Source organism: Oikopleura dioica, chromosome 1 (genome assembly GCF_907165135.1).
Source record: "Oikopleura dioica chromosome 1, OKI2018_I68_1.0, whole genome shotgun sequence".
In the NCBI taxonomy this organism is placed as follows: Eukaryota; Metazoa; Chordata; class Appendicularia; order Copelata; family Oikopleuridae; genus Oikopleura; species Oikopleura dioica.
This window is the reverse complement of record NC_137291.1, coordinates 6,314,520-6,339,675: the sequence shown is the minus strand read 5'-3', so window position 1 is coordinate 6,339,675 and position 25,156 is coordinate 6,314,520. Positions and strand designations below refer to the sequence as shown.

Here is a 25,156-nt window from a genome sequence, read left to right as displayed (position 1 = left end):
TTATCGTTTCGCGCATTCTAGGAGTTTTCTGTTAAAAATTGAACATCTTCGATTATTTTAAAAACAACGATGAAGCGACAAAAAAGCGACAAAATATGCGTTGGCGGCACAAATTTTGCCCAGAATTGTCGCAGTTTTCTAATAATTCGAGACATTTTCCCCAAAAAAGCCGCCCACGCAAATTTTGTCGCAATTTTAGTCGCTTCGTGAATCTAGCAAATATTTTTCCTTTTAAAAACGATCAATCACGTGATCATTCAAATATTCTCAAAGAAGTCAGAAATTAATTCTAAGGCGACAGATACAATTTTCAATATAAGGCAGAATAAATCGCAAAAATCAGAACGCATGAAAGAAGAAAAAACGCGGGGATTTTCTCTTTTCCTCGTTTTTTTTTTTGTTCGAATAATCAAGTCTATTGACCGATGCAGTGTCTGCCTATCTCAAAGAGCGCTTTTCGCTGATTGGACCCATCTTTCAGCCCTTTTTTACTACGATCGAAATCCCATAATTGAGCCGAAGAAAAATGGAAAACCGCAGCTTTCATGACATATCTTTTTTGATTTATTCGATTCTTGAAGTGAACAAATTTAAATTCAGGGAAAAATTGGAACTTGAGTTTTTTGAAGGAAATGAAGTTGAAGAAGAAGAGCTTTCAGAACTTGAGTGGGAAAGCTGAGCTTGATGAAAAGAAGGAGATTTGGAGAGCGATCCGAAGCCGGTCGGGTAGATAAGATGCAGTTCGGGGAGTCGCTCTAATCGGCAGAAATCGTGCAGATCGGAGAGCATCATCGTTATCAGCCCCTGTTTTCTGAAACAGATTTTGTCAAGCTTTTGGATGGAAATCTGTTATTTCGACGGAGACGCCAGAAAGCGACAAAAATGCGACATATTTTTTGTCGCACAAGTCAGTAAAATTTTGTTGCTTGTCTTTTGGCAACAAGAAAAGCCGTTTTTTGTCTAAATCTGATGGTTGATTGATGACAGATTTTGTCGCTAAAAATGTCGCTACCTGTAGCCCCCTCTACACATTTTTTGACTGTTAAAAGTCGCACCTGTATTCTTTGGAAACAAGAACAAATGGAACTGCAAGAATTTCATGCTGGTTTCCTTGTTGATTTTTCGCTTGAATCGAGCAGCTGACGGAAGAAAAGAGCTTCTCAACTTTGCTTTGATATTCGACCAACTGGTTGATCAGCTGACTGTGGTTGGTGATGAAACTCATCGCCCAGGAAGTCGAAGAAGCGAGATTCTTTCGCCACTCAATTTCGGGGAGACTTTGGAGCGAGCTATTCAAAGATTTCATCAGTTCCAGCGATCCCTCCCAAATCGAACTAGAATAAATGATTACGCAATGGCCTTGAAAAGGCGGCTCGGTACCCGGATGACGAAATTCTTTTGAGATAGTGGTTCCAACTCTCCCTGGGGAGCGCGGCCGTCGACCGCTGGGCCAAGCAGAGGCCAATAATATCCTCATCGCCGTTGACAGCTACTGTAGTCACGCCCTGACTGTTGATGGAGCCGAGTAGCTCGTGCAGAATCAGACGCTCGAGTTTTTCATAAGCGGAGAATTCTAGCTCCAAATTTTCAACGATAAAATCTGCAGAAGGGCTCCAATATATATGTTTTTCTGTGTTTGAATATTCTCAATACAGATTTTATGTTCTTTGAATTGAGAATATTGTTTTTTAATAATTTGCAGAATTTATGGCAGCTATAAAATGATTTATCGCTTAGTCAGCTTTTTTATAGCGATTTTCAGAATAATGATGCACCATAAAATTATAAAATCACAAACACAGTTGCACTGAGCTTAAGAAATCATAATTTTATGGCACATCATAATAATGAAAATTGCTCTAAAAAGCTGACTAATCGATAAATAATTTTAAAGCCGCCATAAGTTCTGAAGATTAAATATTCTTAGTGAAAATATAGTTATTCATAGGGATTTTCTAGAAGCACGTTAGCTCTAGAAAAACCTAGGTAATTTTCGAGCCTTTCCAATCAATTCTTCTATCCTCGTATGTTCCAGTTGAATAATTTCAATCATTCGCAATTCAAAATGACCATTCCCGTCTTTTCCCGAAGAAAAGAAATAATTTCGGTATTGTCTCGCTCTTCAGTAATAATTCGCGCCCACTCGGCAAGTGACCAATCAGCTGCTCGCGTCTGGCACCCGCTACGTCGCGCGCGATAAAAGCTCCCGTTTTCGAGAATCTAACTCAATTTTTCAAAAACGCCGATTTGAAAGAAAAAAATCAATCTTTTTTGAGAAAAACTAAGAAGAAAAGCAAAAAAACTTAACGATGGCTGGACAAACTGACAAGATCGATATGGCCTTAGGTACAGAAAAATTCAAACAGAAAAACTCGATTTCACGCGAATTTCCGGCTCTTTCCTCCTCTAGAATTAAAGTTTAAAACTTTGTTAAACTTAGAAAATCCGCATAATTCCAAATTGGAATGGGGGTAAAGTCAGATTTCCCACGGGTCCAGGTTGACATGCCCTTGGGCGTGTCTTCCGTGATTTCATTAATACTTTCGGCTTATTCGAGTCGAAAGTAGAACGAAAGATGATTCAGCAGTGGAATTGCTGAGTCACGAGTTGTCAAAAATTTTTGCCGGTTTTTTCGTAGAGCCGGTCAAATTTTAAGACTCTTCAAAACGAGTCACTTTTCATTTCCCTCGAGGCAGAGTTGGACCTGCCTAGAGGCGAGAAAACAAGGTCATTTCTGACCACTTTTTGACAACTCTTTTGTGCCCCAAAGTGGATCCGGGTCAGAAGTTTTTCTTCGACCCGGAAACTTGCTCTTTATCCGGCTCTCCAGCCCGGTAAAGTAGCAAATCCGGCCTTTGCTGGTTTACCGCTTCTTTCGAGAAGCAAGTCCGAAAGTTCCAACCTCAAATATTTCGCGACAAAAATCCACTTTTGACCCGTTTTTCCTTCTAGCGCTCGCCGCAAAACTTGCGCTAGAAAACTCGGAAAACTGAGGAAAAGTGACTTGATCACTCTCCTCAGGGCGAATCTGACTCGGCCAAAATGGCATCGGCCGCCCCCAAAATGCGCGATTAAAAAAAATAATGTGGGCACACACATCTTTTATAAACCAGCACTTGGGACGTCGGTTCTTTTTGGCGAACTTTTGGCTCGTCACGAAAATCGTCAAAATCGTTCAAATCAAGTGATTGTTTTTGAAATGAATGTTGTGGACTGCTCCTGCTCTCTGTTGCCCAAAACGAAAATGAACCCAGCTGAATTTCAATTTCAACTCAAATTCAACCAATTCGCCAACAACAACGACTTCAGATTCATTATCATCATCATCCACCTTTCAGAGTCCTTTATTTACCATCTCTCTTTATAGACGACATTATCAAGTCTTCCAAGACCCAAAGCAAGGGAAAAGGCGGCCCTAAAAAGGCCGGAGCTGCCGGAACCCGGCAGCAACCCAAGCGTGGAGCCAAAAACGCGGGCAACAAGGCTAACGCCAAGGCGAACCAGGGCGCCGCCAAGAGGAACCAAGCCGGGCAAAAACCAAAGAACCAAGGGGCTCAGAAACAAGGCCAAAAACAGACCCAGAAGGTAAAGGATCAAATCCGACATTCAACTAACAAAAATCGAAGAAGCAGGCGCAGAAAAAGACCCAAGCTGGAGCTGGAGGAGCGAAGAAGGTCCAGAAAAAGGCCCCGCAGAAGACCATCACTCAAAAAGCGGCGATCGACAGGTTGAACAAAGCTCGGGCGACTCTTCAAAAGGCGGTGAAGGCTGTCAACGACGCCAACAAAAAGCTCGAGAAGACGCTCACTCCCGCGCAGAAGAAGGCAGTTCAGCCAGCACCAAGAAAAACTCCTCAAAAGTAAGCTCTTATCTCTCCTTTCTTTATTTACTTTTTTTAGGAAAGCCGGTGGAGCTCCGAAAAAGGCGCAAAACCAGAACAACCAGCGAATTCAGCGACAACCCAACAAGAACAAGGTCCAAAAGCGCGGAAATCAACAAGGACAAAAGCAGGGAAATAGAAGACAGCAAAATACTGGCGGTGTTTCGATCAAAATCAAGAATCGAGGTCCATCTGGGTAAGTTGTTTCATCGCCAGAAATGAATAGAAATCGAAGCCGCTTCGCGGTTATATTTGTAAAAGCCGCTGCGCGGCTTTTCAGTTAGCATTGCGCAGACTTCTGAGCTCAGTTTCTCTTTGTTGTCTTCAAAATCTTATCATGTTTTCCCTAGCCGAGGCCGAGGAAAAGCGCAAGTGGTCCGAGACACGCTGAAAACTTCCGGATCTCAGGAAACATCTTTGGACGACCGATTCAGCCAGCTGCTGAAGAGCGCGGGGCGAAAAGTTAACGCTGGCCGAGGCGGCGGAAGAGGCGGAGCTCGTCGAGGAGGAGCTCAAAAACGAGGCGGCAGAGGCGGAAACAGACGATGAAGCCAATTGAAGAAAACTAGAGCTGCAAACTTTAATAGATAATTTATCCTGTTTCACTCCTCCTTTATTCGAAGCCGCGACTCAACTTCGTCCAACTTTGTTTTCAACTTTTTCTGAAATTTAAAATTTCTTCTTCCTGCCAGTATTTTTAATATCTGTCTTTTATGTGTCTGCTAACGAAGCCAGAATTTTCGTTTTATTCACTCCTCTCTCTCTTTTATTATTCAAAAAAGTAATATACCATGTTCAAAAGAAAGCTGAAAATAGGGCTCAGAATCTTTGTTGAAATCTAAGTCATGGTCTGCAATAGCTCGTGAACCTGTGCAGAAAACCTGAGTCAGGATTTAAAAGTGCCGTGTTTTCTGGAAAAGCCGCTTCGCGGCTTCAAATGTATCTGTATTCAAATCCTGACTCAGGGTCTCTACGCAGGTAGCCAAGCCCTGACTCAGGTTTTTATACAGGTTTCAGAACCCATGTCGAAAAGATTCTCAATTCTTAAAAAAATCATTTTTCACCGAAATTTAGTTTTGAAATCATGGAAGAGATTCTCAAGATTGCAGGGATGATTTGAATTCTCGACGACGCTTCTCTAGATTCTCAAAGAAGCAAATGAATTTATTGAATATTAGTTCTACTCAATTAGGTCCCATAAAGGAGGTATATAGGCAGAGATATTCGGATATAAATTACCACCGCAGAAAGAGTTCTGAGCAGACTCACGATTTGAAAAGGAGGTAAATAATAAAGGAGAGCGTAAAAAGAGCTCGTTGTAAAAAAGGGAAAAGCGCGCATGGTCAAGCAAATAAAAAATTATGACTTACGAGAAGATTCGTTTTATTTAAAATGTGCGGTAGATTTATTACTCACTCGCGATGAGTCCACTTTTTAAAGTTTTTTTTATAAGAGAGACCAGCATAATTTCAAATGAAAGCAGTGAAGAATCCTTTTTGAAAACACTTTTCAACTGAATCCATTTTCAGAAAATTCTCGTTTTATTTGACCAAATTAGTGCTCGATAATTTGCCAATTTCAACAAAAAATCATCAATTAATCTTTTTTAGAATTCTAGCGTAGCCGCTTTGCTTCTTTTAGACCGCGACTCAGTTTGCCGAGCCCGGGTACTGAGAATTGAAAACACCGCATTTCAAAACGAGTTTTACAGTATTTCAGTTTATTAGTAATAAGCCGTAGGGAAAACAGTTTCTCATAATAAGCCGTCACAGCGCGCTAATATCTTTAAATATCAAGATCGAGGGCCAGCTTTTTTACGAGCGCTAGTGTCAAATTCTCCACTTTTCGAATTCTCCGTTTTCGGGCGTTTTCGCTCATTATTTCGCTGAAAAGAAATGAAAGCGAATTCAATTGAAGCTGAATTTTGAATTGTCCGGCTCCACCCAGCTAGTTCGGCCTCTGTCTATTTTTTCGTATTCTTCAAACATTTGCTCTTGTGATATTTGACCTTCACGGTTTTTCTCCTTTTCAGAAAATTAAACTGAGAAGCGGCTTCGTGACAATTTGCTCAATCGAGAAACAATCAAAACGCGCAGAAGGAAGGGACGATAATCTCGGCACTAGAATTTGATCGAGTATGGGAGCGTTCTTGCCGAAACCGTTGACCTACATCAAATCGGAAGAGGGATCGAAAAATGGACTCACTTGGAGCATGGGCGCTATGCAGGGCTGGAGAGTCGACATGGAAGATGCACACATTACCACGGTTAGTCTATAAATCAGCCTTTATTCAAATGCCGCGTAGTGGAATTTTTCGAATAAAAATCGACAAAACATGAAAATAGACTATAATGGCGATTAGGCGAAGCCGCTTCGCGGCTTCGTTTTAAAAAAGCCGCGTAGCGGCTTTTCATCGTAGTCTTCTCAGGACTCAAGTTTTGTGGATAGCCTATCGACTCGATAGTTATCCTTATTACCCTTTTTATAGATCGGTTTGTCAGAAAAGCTGCAAGATGTGTCGATGTTCGCAGTGTTCGACGGGCACGCCGGAAAGTACGTCGCCGAGGAAACAGCAAAGAGCTTTGTGGAAGAACTGATCACTAGAAAACCATTTTGCGACATGAGCGGCGACAAATATGACATCGAAGAAGTAAAGCAAGGTCTTTCTGAGGCGTTCCGACACTGGGACACGGTTCTGAGGCAGAAGACGAAAGACAGAGGCGACCGGAGCGGATGGTAAGAGCTTTTGAGTTTTGGACAAATAGAAATTGGAATCGAGAACTGAAAAAAGGGAAAACTTGACGACTAGTCTTTTTTTCTGATGAGTCAGTCAAATTCAGACTCGGATATCAGTGATGGGCCATCACTGATGGTTCGATAAAATGAATAGTAAATTCTGAATAGTAAACAAATTAATCAGCATCAGGACAGACTTTCTTTGTGTGCTTTCGCAACAAGACATTCTGTCTTGGATCTCTTCGATCTTGAGATGACACAGCACATGCGCTTTCAAGCATAGGCTATGCTGCATATGCAGATGCTGCTATAGCAGAAATTTCGCGTCTTTGAAAGTTTAAAAGAACTTGATTAAGTTCCCCTGAGTCTGGACAACGGCTATTCCACTACGTAGATCTGAAGACAGCTTTATTCGATTCTTTAGCTTCTCCTTATCCTTCTCCCTAAATTCTCAATAAGAATAAGAATTTCTTATTGAAATTCATCTAAGATGAATCATCTTTATTATTTTATACCCTTCATAAACGATTGAGAATTGATCCCGATCATCCTGAATAATATTCATCAGCCAAGCGATTGTCTCCCAAAGAAACCCGCTGAAAAAAAGCTCTTCTGAATTGAATTTGTGAATTTGATCGAATTAAAACTGACTTTTAGTACAGCAACAGGCGTGCTTATAACGCCGAAGCACTTTTTCTTCTTCAATATCGGCGATTCGCGAACGCTACTTATTCGCAACAGAGAAGTCGCCTTTGCCTCACATGACCACAAGCCAACGAACGAAGACGAAAAGAGGCGAATAGAAAACGCGGGCGGAAGAGTGATGATACAAAGAATCAACGGTTCTCTCGCTGTTTCCAGAGCGCTTGGTATGAAAAAATGAAATTAAGGGCGTCTCATCGTTATTTTCAGGCGACTTCGACTACAAGACAAAAACTGAGCTGGCAGACAACGAGCAGCTGGTGTCGCCGGAACCAGACGTGACAGTGGTTGACCGAGACGCAGCAAACGACAACTACATCGTCGTCGCATGCGATGGCATTTACGATGTTTTGGAAAATGAACAGATCGAGGAGTTCTGCTCAAAGAGATATACTTCAGCCAGCGGTTCAGAAAAAGGGCAATAAGAATTGTGGTGTGCAAGGCCTTTTTTGGCCAATAAGAAACCAGTAATTAATCGACTGCCAATCAAAAACCTCAAAATTTTCTTACGATCTTGATTGAAAATGAATTTCGAACCGTTGAAAGCACGAGATCAGAGAGATGTTACAAACGACCTGTTAGACTTGTGTCTCGCAAAGGTAATGATAACGGCCTGTGCTTTGCTAACTGTGTAGAAACCTGAGTAAGGGTCCTGTCAAATCTTTCGTAAAGGCTAAAAAAAAATGCAGTGATATTTTACTGACTAAAGCTTCTACTCATGTTGCAAAGCTCGGGTTGCGGCTGCAGAAATTAAGTTTCAATCCTTTTCTGTTCAGAATTCGCGAGATAACATGTCAGTCATTCTGGTGAGCCTGGAAAACGCGCCGAAAGCAGAAGAGGCCGAAATCGCCCAGTTCAAAAAAGTCGACGAGCAAATCGTCCAGGACATGAAAGGTAAAAAAGACGAGCGAGTTTGAATTGGAGGATGATCGATTCAGAGTAAACGCTTTTAGAGTATCTTCTCGGCCACGGCGACCAGCAGCGGCCGCAGATCGACCAAGTCGTTGCTTACTTCGACGAGAAGGAATATATTAAAAACGCTGCTGATATAGGGGGTGTGCCCGCTTCGCTAGCAAAGGTACACAAAACCCTTTAAACCTGTCTTTTCTAAAGATCAGAGACGCTGATTGAAGACTCACACTCTTCAGCAAAAAAATTGCAAATTTTCTTTCAGCGTGGCTTCATTACGCGTGCTTACGAATCATCCATCGACAGAAAACAGCTCTAACCTGCGAAAAAAAAGAAAGAAAGAGACAAAACTTTACATTTATCGAAATTCTGCCTTGACCCAGCGTTAGCGTCATCATCGACTTGCTTTTGTGACCCTGACTGATCCGGTCAGCTTTTTTCCTAAACGATTGTTTGATTCTTGAAACAAAGAAAACAGAATTAGAAAAATCAACACTTCTCTTATTTTTTATTCCACAGAGCAGGTCTTCAAAAATTTCAAATGTCACTTTTTATTTTGTTCAATAAAGTTAACTTTTCGAAACATGTTTCCCGAAAAAATCCTAGCTGTAATTTTTAAGTTCAAAATCAGAAAATCACTGAATACTTGACTTCGTTGGCATATGTCCTAAACTGTTGATGAAGCGTCGAGTATTGTTCCTAAAGTGTCCATTTAGAGATTATTCAATATTTCTCTACCTGTGGCGAATGAAATGCCGCAAAACGCAATTTGTCTCAGAAAATCGACAATTTAGGAATAATAGCCAAAGTCTTACCGACAATTTATCTCACTTCATTTGCCAGTTTCAAGATAAAAGAACTTCAGAAGTCTCAATAAGAAAATGATGGCGCCAATCAAATTAATCAAGTCCGAAAGTACTGAGCAAAAATCCCTGTTCGATACCTAATCAAATCCAACTTCTTTCGACCCTGACTCTAAAAAAATACATGTGACCTGTTTTAAAAATTCATAAAACGAACTGTGAAGAATTCCAAATTTTCCTTCATTTTTCACAAAACCTATTTTCAAAAAAAAATTGTAATTTTATCAGTTTTTAATTCATATTGTTTTTTTTTTAATCATCAACTTTGATTAACCCAAACTTTGATTCTCGCGACGTGCCAAAGATTGTTTTTCCCTCCTGTTCAATTTTCAACTTTTTCCTGATTCAACAAGTATTTATTTTTATTGCAAAAAAGGTTTATTCTTTCAAAACAAATGAGAAAACAACAAAATCAAAATCAATTAACCTTACGACCACAAGTGTGCCATATATGGCACAAAGGCAAACAAAGGCCCGTAACTCATTTTTAACGTGCTGTGAGAATTTCGCCGACCCCCCTTTTAGGCCCTACTTTTCGCCGACCTTTCACGTGGTATGCCCGAAATGACCGCTGCTTCGCTACAAATGCATCAGAATAGCGAATTTAGCTTCGCTACTCGTGTGCCATATATGGCACACAAATGCATTAAAAATGTGCCATATATGGCACATTGTGGTCGGGGGGACTTTTTTCTGCCGGAGAAACAATTGACTTCCGGGGTTGTGGTTTGGGTTTGGATGCGTGTCTTCATCATATTTTGGGTTTGGAATCTGATTTAGACTTAGAAGGTTCGGGTTGAGCCAATAAAACGATCTCAAGATGGCGGTAGAGGCGATGTGTCAAATATGGCACATTGTGGTCGGTAGGATATCTTCCGCCGGCAAAATTTTGCATTTTTTTGAGAAATTTTGTTCGGGTTTGGGGAAGAATTTTAGTTTAGATTTTCTTCCAATGTCTGATTTCGGTTTGGGTTCGGGATAAGGCTCGGGTTCGGTTTGTAAAATAGCCTCCAGAGGGCAGTAAAGGCGATGTGCCATATATGGCACATTGTGGTCGGGGGGTGAAATTCCCGTTTGTGGTCGTAAGGTTAATAAAAAAGTTCAATTTCATTTTTGTCAGTTTTGTGGACCTACCCCGTAACCCTAACCCCTTTGAGTTACCCATCCCAGGCTTACTCTAACCCTTAACCCTAAACTAAACCCTAACCCAACCCAGCCCCCCTCCTATCGACTTAGAAAAAAATGGTTCACACTCTAGCAGTAGCTGAACGGCAGTAGTTTTCAGATGAGCGAGGCAGCGTCAGAAGCTGTAAATCGAAACATCGAGGAAACCGAAAAACAAACAGTAGATTGGAGCGAAAGGGTCCTTCCAAGCGGAAGCGAACCACCTTTTGAAGGGGCAGAACCGAGCAGTAGTCGGGCGGAAAATGATGACGACAATGCGTCAGAAAGCGATTGGAAGCCCCAGCGAAGCGGTAAATTAGACAGAAATGAGTCAGCGTTCATCGAATTGTTCAGGCGCCTTCCATGCTTTGGTACAAATGCTGAGGGACGGCGGTGACCCTTACCAGCTGGCGAGAATGATCGGCCTCGACTTCTCCCGCGATGAAAATCCAATGCGTGTCATTCAGCACCTCCTAGCCGCTTTTGCCGAAGAAAAACGAGAGCGGCAGCGAAAACTCTCGCTGGAGGAAATCGTCGAACTTATCCAAAGTACGCTCAGGGCGCGTTTTTCCTCTCACAAGAATTCTAGAGTCAAAAAATATCATGATCCTGACGGGAGCGGGAATAAGTGTTTCCTGCGGCATTCCTGATTTTAGATCGAAAAATGGTCTCTACGCAAAATTAGCAGTTGATTTTCCTGAGCTTCCAGATCCACAGGTACACTTCCCGTTTGTGGTGGCCCTTTCCTGCAATCTCGTTTCAGTCGATGTTCTGCTTGCAATTTTTCAAAGGCGATCAGCGCCCATTCTTTCGCTTTGCGAAGGAAATCTACCCCGGCAGCTTCCAGCCCTCCCCTTCGCACAAATTCATCGCCGAACTCGAAAAACGCGGCAAACTTCTCAGAAATTTCACTCAAAACATCGACGGCCTAGGTACTTCCACCTCTTTCTCCATCTCCTAAAATTGCTTCAGAACAAGAAGCAGGGATCCAAAACGTGATCCAATGCCACGGCCACTTCCACACTGCCACTTGTCTCGATCCAAACTGCAAGGCGAGGTACAAGTCTTCGGACATCAAAGAGGAAATCTTCGCGCAGCGAATTCCTCGTTGCAAAAAACTTCGAACTAAAAAGCGCCTGATTCCACGGCCAAAAGAGAAGTCCGAAATCCCGACGGTTTTGACGAAGGAAGAGTCTTTCGAAACTTACGAAGACGAATGCGGATCAGTTATTAAACCGGATATTGTTTTCTTCGGCGAAAGTCTTCCGAAGGTAATTGAGGAAGAGTAAGAAAAGGATTTTATTTGTTTTTAAGCATTTTCATAAAGCGATGGTTGACGAAAAGGACAAAGGAGGGTTTCTAAATTTTGAAAATTTGATGAAAAGCTTTTTATTCGACTTTAGTTGGTGTAAGGGACTTTCAGCTCCGTAGAAACCTCTCTCCAAAGCTGACCTATTAATCGTCATGGGCTCGAGTTTGAAAGTAGGCCCAGTGAACGAAATTCCCGACGCGCTGGACAGCTCGGTGCCCGCAATTCTGAGTGAGTGTGGTCAAAGAATGGCGAGTTCTTGAATTGAAATTTAGTTAACCGCGAGTCGCTGCGCTACGCCTCCGAGTTTGACGGCGAGCTGCTTGGAAATTGTGATGATATCGTCGCCGTGCTGGCCAATAAGCTTGGCTGGAGCGATTTCGGCGGCTCGGGCGGGGCTGCAGAGGTCAGCGAAGTTACTAGAGAAGAGTTGGAAAAGATAAGCAAAGAGGAGGATAAAGAAGAAAACAAGGAATTTGAAGAAGGTGTTCCGCCTGAAAAGAGACGGGTAATTCTAGCTGGGTTGGATCTACTGGATAGAGGCCTCTACATAATCTGCGTTTTCTAAGGGTTATTGAGGTTTGAAAGGTTCTTATTCGCTCAGGCGAAGGATTCACCTCTCTGATTGGCGAGAACCCGTTTGCTGTTGTGTGAGCCGTACCAGCTAATCAGAGACGAGAATTCTTCGTCTAGGCGAATCAGAACCCGATCCAAGTCTGCGGCCGATCTGAATTATCAAAAATGGAAAAATATGTTGATCGTCACTTTATTCTCTTTAGAAAATCGAAGAAAACAGCGCTGAAAATGATAAGGACGAGGCTAAGCCCGTCGTAAGTCATCAAAGTCGAAGGCCAAGGGTTGAAGTACCAAAGGGCGTCTTCTGCCAGCTCGAAAGTGGATACCAGACAGTTTTTCATGGACACGAGCTGCTTCCGGACGGATGTACGTTTTTCATTTTTTCCGAAGGCGCTTTTGTTTGACTTTTCTTTTCTCAGATGAGAGTAGTTCAAGCGAAGAATCGGATGAGGAAAATGAAGAAGAAGAGGATGGCTTCAATGGGTACGAGGATATTCCCGAATCAGAGAGAAAGAAAGACACGGAAAATCAAGAAAACGGAGAGGCTATCTCTGGACCGTCTGGCGGGAACGTCATCGCTACTGAAGAAAAACTGAAAGAAGAAATTGCGGAAGAAAGCGAAGAAAAAAGAGAACAGCCATTATAAAAGTCCTAAAGATGCTTCACTGCCAAAGTCCAACTGCGCCCTTAGTATGTAGATATCCTTTCCTTCATGCTACTGTTTCTGTTTCCTTTTCTTACTGTAGCAATTTATTCCTCAACAAGAAAGTATTTTATTAAGTTTACTCTGAGTTAACTGCATTCCCCCATTCTCTCTCAAAGTTCAAAATGACTCTCTCGCTACTAATTTTTTAGTGAGCAGAATAATTAGTAGTTCTAACAAAACTTTACTGAAAATTTTTGCGGCTGATTTGAAGATAAAAAATTTCAGTATGAATAAATTTGATGTTGTGGTTGTTGGAGGCGGCATAGCTGCGGTAGAATGCGTCAATCAACTCAAGGAATCGTGAGAAATGGCAAAATAAAGAATAGTCATTTATTTAAATATATATGGACAAAAACTGGAAAATTATGTTTGCTCATTTTACAAAATCAGTTTTATCTTTATTTGTAGACACTGGGGCATCGAATTCGTTTATTGTTGAATCATTTTGAATATCCAAAAACAATTGAGAACTCTGAATCTTTTCGTTGCATTTTATTTTGTAGACAGCTTCGGACAATCAACTTCTCCTTAAATTTAGAAAATCACGATAATGATCTTTTTATCAATCTAACCATCGACCTAAGATAATATCAATTCAGAGGGCCGATCAAATTTTTGGTTTGTTCCTTGCTTTTAAATTCCTTATTTAGATTTTTTCAATTTCAAATATAAATAAAATATACTCTTAATTGTTTCAAACGTCAAAAAAGTTGGAGCTCTCCGACCGTGATGCAAGAATCGCTCTCGTCACTGGCGGCAACTACGTCAAGCGCATCAAGAACATCGAAATCCTTTCTTCTGGATTAGTCGGTAGGTTCAACTTCTAGCCTACATGTAGATCTAGGCTACATCCTCTCACAGGAAAGTGGAAGGCTCAAATATTCAGTGCTTTCTATTTATAATTAAAAATTCAAAGTGTGTGTATACTAACTTTTTTCTCTCCCAGAGTACGACCTAGAGGAATGTCTCGTCCAAGAAGCGCCTTTTGCCAAAGCAAACGACCGAAACAACAAAACTGGTCAAAAATCCAATGAGGCGGAATTAAAGGTTTTCGGCGAAAGAGCTATTGCAATTAACAAAGAGAACAAAATCGTCAGATTGGCGAGCGGAAACGACTTGTTTTACCGAAAACTGGTTCTCTGCACCGGCGCCGTTCCTCGAAAAGTACCTTCGCTGACGAGTCCAGAGCTTGTTCTGTCTTTACGGTAAATGTTTATTTATTGCTGGACTGTATATACAGTCTTTTTTGTCAGAAGAGACGTGGGCGAAGGAGTTGCCCTCTGATCGATCGGGCATTGATTTTCAGCGCCAGTGGAAAGAAGTTATTTACCTTGTTTCTAACAGGTACACCTTTCAGTGACACAGAGTCTGCACTTCTTCTTGAGCGAAAGCTACAGGCACTTTTGGGTTAAGAACTTTCATTTCTAGCACCTTTTCCGAAGCATTTTCGGATGGGAGGCGTACTGACAGGGGAATGTTACATACAGGTCTAAGGCGCTTATTGATTGGCTCAGAATAATGTGACTGTATTAAAGCTTTTTCCGAACCCGCAAAAAAGAACTCCAAGAAAATTGCTATTTTTGGCGATGGGGGTATAGGTACGCATTAATTTTTTTAATAAATTAATCCTCTGGAGGAGAATTTTAAATTTTGAAATGAAAGAAAAATTATTCAAGCAAGACTCTCTTTCTTTCATTTTGTAGCACTTGAGCTGGTGCACAATCTCAAGCATGTGGAAATTGTTTGGTGCTCGAGAGAAAAAAGCTTTGGCCAAAAGTTTCTCGATCCTGTGGCCATGGAGTTTTTGCTAGAATCGGCAGAGCAGAAAAATGACGAGAAAAAGCCAAAGGTGGAAACGAAAAATTGCTCTTATCACGGTGAGAGCGTTAAAATTGTTATTTGGTTCAAGTTTATCAGAAAAAGGGAGGAAATTGATTGTGAGTCATTTTATTTCCCTTTGAGAAAACTTGTTTTCCGCGCATTTTTTTACTTTAGTTAACTCAATCAGAGTACACGGTTCCAAACGTCATCGGAGCAGAAGTCTGCCAGTCTGCCGCTCTCGGCCCCTCCTGGTACAAACACAAGGGCCTCAAGCTTGCTGGAACATCGAACGAATCGGAAAGGAAAATTACTTATCGTAAGTAACAGCTGCAGGTTTCAGCTATCTTGGGCTTATAAATCGATTTAAAAAACCAAGTAAGTGCCCGAGGCTCCAAAAAAGCATCAATTTTGCTGCGGCTTTTATCAAAAAAAGGGATTAATGGGGGCTGGATTTTGAGCTCGGCAACCTCGATTGAAAATTACGACGCTTTTCATAGGAGATCTTTTAAGCCTGACTCAGGTCTTCTACACAGGTTGCCGAGGACAGGAGCAGAGGATTTGAACTGCTGCTTGTTGAACCTTCATTGCGGGTTCAAATGTATCTATTTTCCGTTCTGAATAAATTGGAGCCAAACAGCTCAAGGGAGGATCATCTCACGCCCATTTCAGATTCGGGGGTTGAGCTGCGCGACGTCGTGAAAACAGAATCCAACGCTGCCCAGGTTATACTAGCCAATGGGAACAAATTCGTCGTCGATTTTGTCGTCCTCGCCATCGGAGTACAAGCTCAGGAATGCTGCAATATCTAAATCAAACCGACCTTCAAGGACAAATTCGAGATTTATGATTTGGGCAATTAGACCGTTCTTTTTTACTGGAGCTCTTTTCAGTTCGAGATTGAATACTAATTAGTCTCAGAATGAAAGAGTCTTGTTTTAACAATGCCGTGTCTGTAGTCTCCAGGGGAATCAGTATTTCTAATCTTGACAAGGGTGATCCAAGTTTAATCCAAGTTGAGTGCATCTTGTGTTGAAAGAATGTAAAGAAAGATTGATTTACAGCTTTTTACAGACAGAACTGGTCGATGGCATTTTGGAACTTAGTCCAGGAAGAGGATTTCAGCATCAAAAATGAGAGAAAATCACCTGAGTATTTTGTGAAAAAATGTGTAAAGAAATGAAAATGACGTCATTTGAAATCTCAATCGAAGCAGACAGGATCGGCGGGCGGCGCTACTCAAAGAAAAAAGCGCGAGGAGCATTAATCAGTTCGTAAATACGCGCTTGTGTGCTTTTGCTCCAATTGTAAATACTACGCCTGGCGGAACCAAGCAGTTCAAATTTGGCCCTTTCTTTGCTCAACTTGCCAGAGCAGAATTCAAGTAGTTGAAACGCTGAGAGAATTTTTACCAAAATGGATTTTTGTTATTTTGAAGAGAGCAGTTTTACAGAAGAAGAGCCCGCTTTTAAGAGGCATTTTAGTCGATTCCAACATGCGTTCAATTTCTGATCCATGCATTTACGCAGCTGGAGACTGCTGTACTACGCATAATTGGCCCTCTGATGAGATCCCAAATTGGTTTCAGGTCCGGCCCACAAAAAACACAGTTTTTTCGCTTTTGCGATTTTTCTGCTAAAAAATGGCAATTTTGCCCATTTTTGGCCACTTTTTTATTGAATTTTGCCCAAAAAAAAGCGATCTCTAAAAATTGACAAAAATCGTACTGATAAAGTCCTAAAATTCCAAAAATAGAGAATTTTTTGAATGGATTTTTTTCAAGGGAAAATAGTTTTTTTAGTAAAATTTTCAATTACTCTCCTGAGTATTTTTTTGTTTTAATAACTTTCCGGTGCGCGCCGCTGCCTCGTAAAACTAGTTTTCTCCAGTCGTCTGAAAAATCGATCGGAGCCCAAGTTTTCATATATTTACTCTAAATAGTAAATAGAAATAGTGAAAACATAGAAGAGTCTTCTGAGACGGAATATTGATGGGCCCCTTCCGTAGATGCGTCTATGGACACAGGCTATTCAAATGGGTAAATATGCAGCCAGATGTCTTGTCAGGCGCGTTTCAGAAGCTTGAAAAAGCGAATGTCAAATAAGTCCAAACGAGTTTTTGATGTTTTGCATTTTGATAGTCTAGTTTTTCAGAAACCGAGTTATCTATTTGACCATTTTTGTTTGATTTTTCCTTCTTTGATTTTACAATCAGCGAATCCCTGATTTCCGCTTTATTTTACAGTGTAAGATTTACAATGAAAATTTTTACAGACTTCTATAATTTTTTCTCGTGTCTATAAACATTTACAATTTTTTCTTTACCTCAAATTCAAGGATTCTCAATTTCTGTCGAAATTATGTAGCAAAAGACCTTGATTTCCCTTGAACGTGGCTCGGAAAAATGTGTAGAAACCTGTGTAAGAGCTCTGAAATCGCTTTCACGAATAGACAAATGGTCATCTTAGCTTTTTCAGGATCGTAGCTCAGGCTTCTACACAGGTTCCCGAGTCAGGTTAAAAGGAAATCAAGGTCTCTTATTACAAAACTTTTACAAAAACTGAGAATTTCAAGTATTTACTTGAATTTAACGCAAAGAAATGGTCGTAAATGCTTGTATAAATCACTCGGAAATCGAAGATTTGTCGATCTAATTCAAAATCAAATATTTCGAGAGAGCAAACATGATTCCCTGTCGATGAGTTTTCAATTTTCGATGTTGACGATTCCGAAATTCGATAATTACAGTAGGACTGTGCGATTTAGCTGCTCAAATATTTTGCTTTCTGAAACGAAGCAACAGTCATTTAGACGAGCAAGAAGCACTGCTTGATTTTTGTTTTACGACTTTTACTCATTGTACCAGCTTTTTTGGCTTCAGGAAACGGGATTTATTTTTGAATGTTTTTCTTGACAGTTCTTTCTTCTATTTTTTTATTCAAATGACTTTTAAAACTTCAATTTTATTAAACGATGTTTCAGAATATGAATCATTTTTTAACAAATTTTATTCTTCTGATAGTTGAAAAAAAAAATTCAAATATTTGCGCGTTCTTGCCGCGCTCTTGGCCAAAATGCGCTATTCTCGTTTTTTACTCACGAAAGTCAAATCCCAAATGAATAGAACGGCGCTTCTTGGATTGTACAATGCGCAAACGCTTCCCCAGCGCCAAGTTGAGATCATTTTCAGAGAGAACGGGTTCGAAAATAAAACAACGCCAAAACGCAAATAAGCTTCTATTTTTCAATTTTCTTATTATTTTAAATTTTCAACATTATGATATTCTTAGTTAGTAACAGCTGGGGTCGGGATCTACCCTACCCAAGTGGGTAGATTTGGGCTGGGTAGGGTAGGGTAGGGTAGTTCCATCTACTCTACCCTACTCTACCCACTATTTTTGAGTGTGTAGTTATGTGGGTAGGTCTCATATTCTCGAGATTCTGGAGCCAAAATTCTAGGAAAAGCAAGAAGAATAGGCTTTGAGCAAGAAATATTCATGTAAAAATTCCTAGTACACAACTAGAAATGTTTGTTTACTTAAATTTTCGCTAAAAAACTCATTTTTCAGTGAATAAAAAATATTTTTTTGTATATTTTTTGTTCTAGAATATACTACCCACGAACTACTCTACTCTACCCTACCCTACCCAGAGCAGTTCGAAATTCGGACCTACTCTACCCTACTCTACCCACCAAATTTAAGTGGGTAGTTCCCGACCCCAGGTAACAGCATTCTTTCAAATTTCTGACTTCTTGTTTTTGATTGTCTCTTTCTGATATTTTTAGCCAATCAGAAATCTTCATTTTTTTGTCTTTTTATTGGTTTATCAAACTTTCTTCATTGAAAACTTTTATTTTCGAAAAATATATTATTTTATTAAATCAAATATATTAATTAATTGATTCAAGTTTTTTTTCGTTGAGAAGAAAGATCGTTCAAGATCAACTGGCCCAATCGAATATTCATCCATCGCCTTTGTCATTATCAAAAGAGAGAGTCGCTCTTGAATCGATCAATTATTCAAAGCAAAACTTATTCAGACCTTTTCAGCAGCGATTTCTGTGTCTTTTCCGTCTTACTGTGGCTTTCAGACATCTCAGAGGCGCATCTTTAATTTATGCTTTACTTTTGCGAAATAACTTATTTTTTTCTTTTGGCTATTCGAGTTCAATGGCGATGGGTTGAAATATAGCAATAAATAACGTCTCAAGATCGCTGGATTAGCGCCGCTTCACCCTTTTTAAGAGATTTTAAAGAAGCCTAGAGGATTAATTTCTTATTTATTCTCTCTTATGCATCAAGAGATTTACCGCCGAGAAATTTGCTGCTTTAAAATATATTTTTATAAAAATGAATCGAGTCTAAAGTTCATTCAATTATTGAACTTCAACTATTGCTGTTAATTGATTTTTTAAATCTCTAGAATTGTTGATTTTCTCGCGGAAAAATTCAATTATTGCTTAAAAAAAGAAAACAAGAAAAAAGTAAGGATTTTATTCATTCATTTTCTGTTTATTTAATCCATCAAAAAATTCCTTTTAACGAAACAAAACCTATTAAAAAGATCCATTTTTTATTCTGCAACTATGCATTATGATCCTCTTTCCAAAGTTCACAAGCCTAAATAGCGCCAGTCCGAACCACTTGTGGCTCGATTTTCTCCTTATGCGTGATCCCCGGCTGCAGTGGCCTTATTGCCAACCATCCGGAACCAATTTACCTTCCCGATCTTTTTTCCTTTTACCGATTCCCTTAATTTTGGCTTTCGAGTTCCCATATTTTTTAATATTTTCGAACCCGTCCGCGCAGAAACCAAGGGAGCCGAGTTCATAAAAGTGGTGATCTATGAGGATCGCGTGAGAGGAGCTATTCTGATTTACAAAGAAGACTGTGAATTACTGGAGGTCATAGAAAATGGGGTCGGCGATTTATGACCGCGATAATTGCGCACCAGCGGGCTAATTGGGTTTCTGTCTCTTTCCAGAAAAGATTTTTGTTGCCGACCCTAGCGCTAGAAAATCTTATCTCAAATGAAATTAATATTGGCGAGTTAAAAGACGGTCTTTTGGACCCAGAAATCGACATTGCCGACTATTTTGACTGAATTTCAATTTCCAAGAAAAACATTTTCTGTCTCTAGAACGCTTTTTATTTTCCCGGCCATCCCAAGTTGCCCCCTTAGTTTACAAAAAAGTGTCCTGTATTCTCACCGATTTACTCGAGGCAAGTTCGGGGTGGCCGGGGATGGGTTTTTAGTGGGTTGTTAATTGTTTTTTTTTCTAGAAGGTTTGAGTCGGTTGTATCTGGTAGATGTCGGATACAGATAAAATAAACATTGATTCGATCATCTCCAGACTTCTTGAAGTTCGAGGCAGCCGACCTGGCAAAGCTGTTCAGCTGACAGAGCAAGAGATCCGAGGACTATGTTTAAAAGTAAGCCAACATTTCCCTCTTCCTCCTTTACTCTTTTTAGTCCCGCGAGGTGTTCCTGGCGCAGCCAATCCTTCTCGAGCTTGAGGCCCCGTTGAAAATCTGCGGCGACGTTCACGGCCAATACTACGACTTGCTCCGTCTCTTCGAGTACGGCGCCTTCCCTCCAGAGTCCAACTATTTGTTCTTGGGAGACTACGTCGATCGAGGAAAGCAGTCCTTGGAAACTATCTGCCTCCTCCTCGCTTACAAAATCAAGTAAACATCGAACTATTTTCGCTCTTCATAACAATGATTATTCTCAGATACCCAGAGAACTTTTTCCTTCTCCGTGGAAACCACGAATGCGCCTCTATCAACAGAATCTACGGCTTTTACGACGAATGCAAACGGCGATATAACATCAAGGTTCACCCCCTTTAACTTGGCTCGGCAACACGTGTAGAAAACCAGAGTCAGGGTCTGAAAGATCTGTAATAAAATGCCGCACCCTGACTCAGGTTTTCTGGACAGGTTGCCGAACTTTTGAATTCGTGGATATAATTCGGTATTTTAGCTTTGGAAAACGTTCACAGATTGTTTCAACTGCCTTCCACTCGCGGCTATCATCGATGAAAAGATCTTCTGCTGCCACGGCGGTCTCAGTCCTGATCTCGAATCCATGGAACAGATCAGAAGAATCATGCGCCCAACAGGTATAACTCTTCCTTGATTTCATCGCCTCTTCAAACTTCTTTTAGACGTTCCCGACCAGGGTCTTCTATGCGATCTGCTCTGGTCCGATCCAGACAAAGAAACGCAAGGCTGGGGCGAAAACGACAGAGGCGTCTCTTACACATTCGGCGCAGAAGTCGTCGCCAAATTCTTATACAAGCACGATCTCGATTTAATATGCAGGTAAGCCATCCTTCTCTTCTTCTGTGATACTCATCGTTGATTGCAGAGCCCATCAAGTGGTGGAAGACGGATACGAGTTCTTTGCAAAGCGACAGTTGGTTACACTCTTCTCGGCGCCAAATTACTGCGGCGAATTTGACAACGCGGGAGCTATGATGTCAGTGGACGAAACCCTCATGTGTTCCTTCCAGGCATGGTCCTTTATCATCCATTTATCAACCATTTATCTACATTATTAATTAAAAAACGACCTTTGATTTTAACAAAATTGACTTTACATGGGTCGAAAATTGTCCATAATGCTTCGAAAGAAACTCCCAAGATTGTCAATTTGTGCTTTCTAATTGGATAATAAGTTCATATTACGAAAGTCCACAATTTAGCGTTATATTTCGAAGCTTTATCCACAATCTTGGACCACCACTTTTGAAATGTCTGGGTTTCAATAGACGTTTCAATCGAGAAGCCGCTTGCGGCTTTGAGCTAAGAAAAAAAGCCGCGATTTGCGGCTACAATTGCTTTCAGATTTATATTTTTTTCATATTCGTCTTTTTTGTATGTAATAAAGACCATTTGAAAGATCCTAAAACCTGCCGATAAAAAGAAGAATAACAGATTTCCGAAGTTTTAACTGACTTTTGCAAATAAAAATTCGTGAAAATGTGAAAAAAAACTCACCACACTTTTTAATCTCATCCGCCGCGATTGCCCCGTTTTGTGAGTGAAAATTGATCAAAACAGAGCGTCAAAACTAGTTTTTATTCCTTCGTGTCCTTTCTTTCATCCCATTTTTCTATCATCAAACCAAGATGTTAGTGTTACAGTTTATTACTATTACGCGTAGATATATTTTATTGCACTTAATGTTTGAAATCCAAAGGAAAAATTCTAAATCCCAGCAAGCCGTACTGCATCCTACCAATAATCAGCTGTGCTCGGAAACCTGTGTCGAAAATCTGAGTCAGGGCTCTTGCAAATTTCTCTTTTCCATCGATTTTAAATTCTGACAAAGCCGCTTCCCGACTTCGTTTAGAAAAAGCCGCGGTTTTCCATTTACGATCTTTCAGACCCTGACTCAGGTTTTCTACACAGGTTGCCGAGCTCAGATAATCAGATAATCTTCAATCTTGTCGACGAATCTAGTTCATCTAGTTTAAATTCGACTGTTGATTGCGTAGAATCTAAGAGCAAGGTGAAAATGCATTTTAACTCGTGGAAGCGCGATGGGCACAAAAATTTCTGTCCAGAAAAATGAAAATATCACTAAAATATGAAAAGTCCGCATCTTTTTTTGTTTCATCAGAAAGTCCACCCTGAATCCTTTATTTGTAAAACTAGCTTGAAACATGCGAAAAATCCAGTTGAAACCAACATCTGTATTCATCACCCAAAAATAGAAAAATCCAATTTTTCATCGAAAAACCATACGCGGCGGCGCTCAATTTTTACTCATTTCCGGCTTGGCTTTGTTCTTTGTTTCTCAAAATAATTTTGATTTCGAGAGAAAAGTCCTTTCACCATTACTTTCATAACTTATTGTTTGGTCCCAGTGCTACAGTCACAGAATCACAGTTGCAAGCCCAAGTTCTGGCGCTTCCTGTTCCATTTTCTCCATTTTCCTATCCTCGTCGAAAAATCACTAGTTAAAAATTAATATGTATGAAAATGAATCTGCTGATTACTGAATATACGATACATGTTTCAAATTTCGAAGAATTAACCGACGATTTTTTTAGAAAAAATGACGCGGCTGTTCGAAAGTATCGGACACACGAGTCTGTTTGAGGAGTCGCAAACTTTGGGGAAGATTGGATTCAGAGTTTCTGGGCACTCCGATGCTCGAAATCAATTTCCCGTTCATTGGAAGCTTACTGCTCTTGGAGATGATCGAAAGGCTGAGATTACATTCCTTCCGGTAAGTTAAAATTACTCTCTCTAGTAGGCTAAGATTGATTGTTGAAATATATTTTCAGCTCTATGAGGATAACTTATAGTAACAGTGATCGGCAGCGTTAGTAGTTTTCATTTATTCTCTGAGAGACGAGGCAGACGGAGAAAATTTCGCATTCATTTCATTTCGATTTTTTTGTATTTTTTTGTATTTTACAGCAGCTTTTCCGCGGTTCGATATGCCTCAAGCGGACAAAATTCGCGAAAAATACTGAGAGAAACAAATACTCGAAGGAAATGATTCTTAGCCTAACGATTTCCTGCTTTCTGAAGCTTTCCTGGCTTTTTTAGAACATAAATACGCAAAAATCGCATCTTCAGCTAAGACTCATTATTTTTTTAGAATCTGCGCGATGTCTGCGGCGACTTTGGAATCAAAAGTTTTGACAGAACAATTCCGACGCACGTGACGTACACACCATCGGAAAAACTCTGGTCAAAACGAGTCGAGTTCTCAGAAAACGCAGCTGTCCGTTTCAACGCCGTTCCTGGCGGCTCCATCTTCCGCGACGGCATGGCGGAGTTGAAATACAACCATGCTTTCGGCCGACTCCACACTGGCTTCGACTTCGAAGTCCCGCTCGATCGAAGCATCAGAACCAGCGTTTCCGGCCAGATCAAACTCGACTGGGACAACTACTTCGTCGCCGCGCATTTGCCCGAAATCGCGGAGACTGTAAGTCGTAAAAAGGGCAAGTGGAAAATAACACTCGATAAATTCAAGCAACTGCCGGATCTCAAAGCTGGCTATGAGGACAAATACTTCTCGGCTATCCTCTCAACCGGGGATCTGAAAAAGTACGAGTTCTGCGTAACGAAGGGCACAGATGCGAATACGCTTATTGGCGTAAAAACCGATTTTGGGGACAATTACAAGATTGGATTCGAGCATGTTCTGTCGGATTCATCAGAACTCAAGCTCGGAGTCTCAAACAAGGATCTTCTCGATGTTCAATATGTAAAGGTAGGGAAGAAGTAGGTGCGAATATTATTATCTCACGCGCCCAATTTTCATCTCTTTTCGCTGCTTATCCTCTTTTTCTAGCAATTCCCAGGAATTACTGCTACATTCGCGGCTCAATGCTCCAAGTTCATTACAACTGGCCAGCCACAAGACCTCAAAGTCGGACTTGGACTTGAACTTGACTTGTAAACCACTGTTACCGCCGTCCCTTCTTCAATTTTGATATTATTTATACTGTTTTTGACCACCGCTCGAGAAAAGCTTCTTCAGCCACATACATTGCCGTTTCAACAATTCGTTCCTGTTTCAAGTTGCAACTTTCTGTCTGACTCAGAACTCACTGTATTCTATTTAATCAGATATTCTCGGAAATAAATTTTTCAATTTTTTGTCAAAAGAAAATTGTCTCGGACTTGTTTGTTTGAAAATGGCTCGCGGTGGGCAAGGCAGCAAAGGAGGTGGAAAGGCGCAAATGGCTCAGGTAGGTTAACTTGCAGGGGCTTTAAATAAATTAAAGGCTGTAGCCGCCAATCACAAAGTACAGGAAGAACATCGGAACCTACCAGCGGGACAATTCAAACAAAGATGCGACTAGAGACTTCAAAACTAAAGCGGACATTCGAAAATGTAACTTTTGACTAATTTTGGAGTGATTGTACTAAGGAAAATGATTCAGCGACTTCTGTGACGAACGAGACAAAATGGATGGGAAGTGCATTAGTAGGCATTCTCTGTTTGCTTTTTGCATTGTACGGCTTGATGTTCTACATTTTCTCCAAACCACCAACGGTGCCTTAATTTCCTAGTCTTTCTTCTTGCCTAGAGGGCTCTAGGAGTCCTAGACTAGGACTAAGAGAAATCAGCAGTACCGGGATTAAAAACCTATCTTTATTTTGTAGCTGTTCTTGTGCTAGTATCAATTTTTTCTGTAGAAAACCTCTTCCATTCTTTTTTCACGACATTGACCTTTCTTCTGACCCCTCACTTTCTTTTTCAACCCTGGTGATTTCAAAACTCCTATTTTTTCTGTGCAATTTTCCTTTCGACTTCAATTCGAATAATCGATCAATCGCAATTCAATACTAAATCCTTATTTCTTCCATTTTTGTCTTTTGCGCATTTTTCGACGAGAAACAGTAAATTGTGATTCATTTGTCCGGTAATGCGCTGAGGAAATGCGCTAATAATAGCTCCGCCGGTGCATTTTTGTGAAAATTTCATGGATGACGGGCGCTAAAGTCATTCTGCGGC

At 40.6% G+C, this 25,156-nt stretch overlaps 7 protein-coding genes and 1 long non-coding RNA gene across 11 annotated transcripts; 7 read left to right on the top strand and 1 right to left on the bottom strand.

Annotated features, from left to right (window-relative positions):
- Window positions 1-347: 347 nt before the first annotated feature.
- LOC145700963 (uncharacterized) lies at window positions 348-2,053 on the bottom strand. The gene is made up of 4 exons (XM_081778190.1): window positions 1,983-2,053; window positions 1,381-1,611; window positions 1,056-1,334; window positions 348-811 (listed from the first exon to the last, which is right to left on the bottom strand). The coding sequence occupies exons 1-4, from the start codon at window positions 2,051-2,053 to the stop codon at window positions 565-567; spliced, it is 828 nt and encodes a 275-aa protein (XP_081634316.1). The 3' UTR covers window positions 348-564.
- A 141-nt stretch (window positions 2,054-2,194) lies between these two features.
- On the top strand, window positions 2,195-4,628 carry LOC145701889 (uncharacterized). Its single transcript, XM_081779137.1, has 5 exons — window positions 2,195-2,346; window positions 3,368-3,585; window positions 3,627-3,859; window positions 3,900-4,076; window positions 4,231-4,628. Exons 1-5 carry the CDS (start codon window positions 2,310-2,312, stop codon window positions 4,427-4,429), a joined length of 864 nt encoding a protein of 287 aa, XP_081635263.1. The 5' UTR covers window positions 2,195-2,309; the 3' UTR covers window positions 4,430-4,628.
- A 1,276-nt stretch (window positions 4,629-5,904) lies between these two features.
- LOC145701562 (protein phosphatase 1A-like) lies at window positions 5,905-9,517 on the top strand. Of its 4 annotated transcripts, none has more exons than XM_081778884.1 (8): window positions 5,906-6,146; window positions 6,369-6,616; window positions 7,274-7,485; window positions 7,529-7,723; window positions 7,871-7,917; window positions 8,095-8,212; window positions 8,272-8,396; window positions 8,493-9,516. In XM_081778884.1, exons 1-8 carry the CDS (start codon window positions 6,018-6,020, stop codon window positions 8,544-8,546), a joined length of 1,128 nt encoding a protein of 375 aa, XP_081635010.1. In that variant the 5' UTR covers window positions 5,906-6,017; the 3' UTR covers window positions 8,547-9,516. The 4 variants fall into 4 exon arrangements, with proteins under 4 accessions (XP_081635085.1, XP_081635010.1, XP_081635157.1 ...); XM_081778810.1 differs by having other exon boundaries at window positions 5,907-6,146; window positions 7,529-7,718; window positions 7,866-7,917; XM_081778959.1 differs by lacking the exon at window positions 8,272-8,396 and having other exon boundaries at window positions 5,905-6,146; window positions 7,529-7,718; window positions 7,866-7,917; window positions 8,493-9,517.
- An 855-nt stretch (window positions 9,518-10,372) lies between these two features.
- LOC145711722 (NAD-dependent protein deacetylase sirtuin-1-like) lies at window positions 10,373-13,028 on the top strand. Its single transcript, XM_081789416.1, has 10 exons — window positions 10,373-10,565; window positions 10,609-10,803; window positions 10,844-10,971; window positions 11,018-11,186; window positions 11,227-11,525; window positions 11,569-11,605; window positions 11,702-11,794; window positions 11,839-12,071; window positions 12,343-12,505; window positions 12,559-13,028. Exons 1-10 carry the CDS (start codon window positions 10,376-10,378, stop codon window positions 12,783-12,785), a joined length of 1,734 nt encoding a protein of 577 aa, XP_081645542.1. The 5' UTR covers window positions 10,373-10,375; the 3' UTR covers window positions 12,786-13,028.
- A 1,333-nt stretch (window positions 13,029-14,361) lies between these two features.
- LOC145700933 (uncharacterized) lies at window positions 14,362-15,475 on the top strand. The gene is made up of 4 exons (XM_081778178.1): window positions 14,362-14,443; window positions 14,549-14,722; window positions 14,854-14,982; window positions 15,336-15,475. Exons 2-4 carry the CDS (start codon window positions 14,641-14,643, stop codon window positions 15,473-15,475), a joined length of 351 nt encoding a protein of 116 aa, XP_081634304.1. The 5' UTR covers window positions 14,362-14,443; window positions 14,549-14,640.
- A 4,441-nt stretch (window positions 15,476-19,916) lies between these two features.
- LOC145708069 (serine/threonine-protein phosphatase PP1-alpha catalytic subunit) lies at window positions 19,917-21,664 on the top strand. The gene is made up of 7 exons (XM_081785691.1): window positions 19,917-20,097; window positions 20,138-20,352; window positions 20,400-20,502; window positions 20,651-20,789; window positions 20,835-20,991; window positions 21,038-21,182; window positions 21,572-21,664. The coding sequence occupies exons 1-7, from the start codon at window positions 19,975-19,977 to the stop codon at window positions 21,620-21,622; spliced, it is 933 nt and encodes a 310-aa protein (XP_081641817.1). The 5' UTR covers window positions 19,917-19,974; the 3' UTR covers window positions 21,623-21,664.
- Window positions 21,665-22,717: 1,053 nt separating this feature from the next.
- Window positions 22,718-24,262, top strand: LOC145708078 (uncharacterized). Its single transcript, XM_081785703.1, has 4 exons — window positions 22,718-22,906; window positions 23,285-23,617; window positions 23,666-23,905; window positions 23,987-24,262. Exons 1-4 carry the CDS (start codon window positions 22,733-22,735, stop codon window positions 24,092-24,094), a joined length of 855 nt encoding a protein of 284 aa, XP_081641829.1. The 5' UTR covers window positions 22,718-22,732; the 3' UTR covers window positions 24,095-24,262.
- Window positions 24,263-24,303: 41 nt separating this feature from the next.
- Window positions 24,304-24,722, top strand: LOC145708099 (uncharacterized). Its single transcript, XR_014134802.1, has 3 exons — window positions 24,304-24,386; window positions 24,430-24,532; window positions 24,582-24,722. It is a non-coding gene; the product is annotated as an uncharacterized LOC145708099 (long non-coding RNA).
- Window positions 24,723-25,156: the final 434 nt, after the last annotated feature.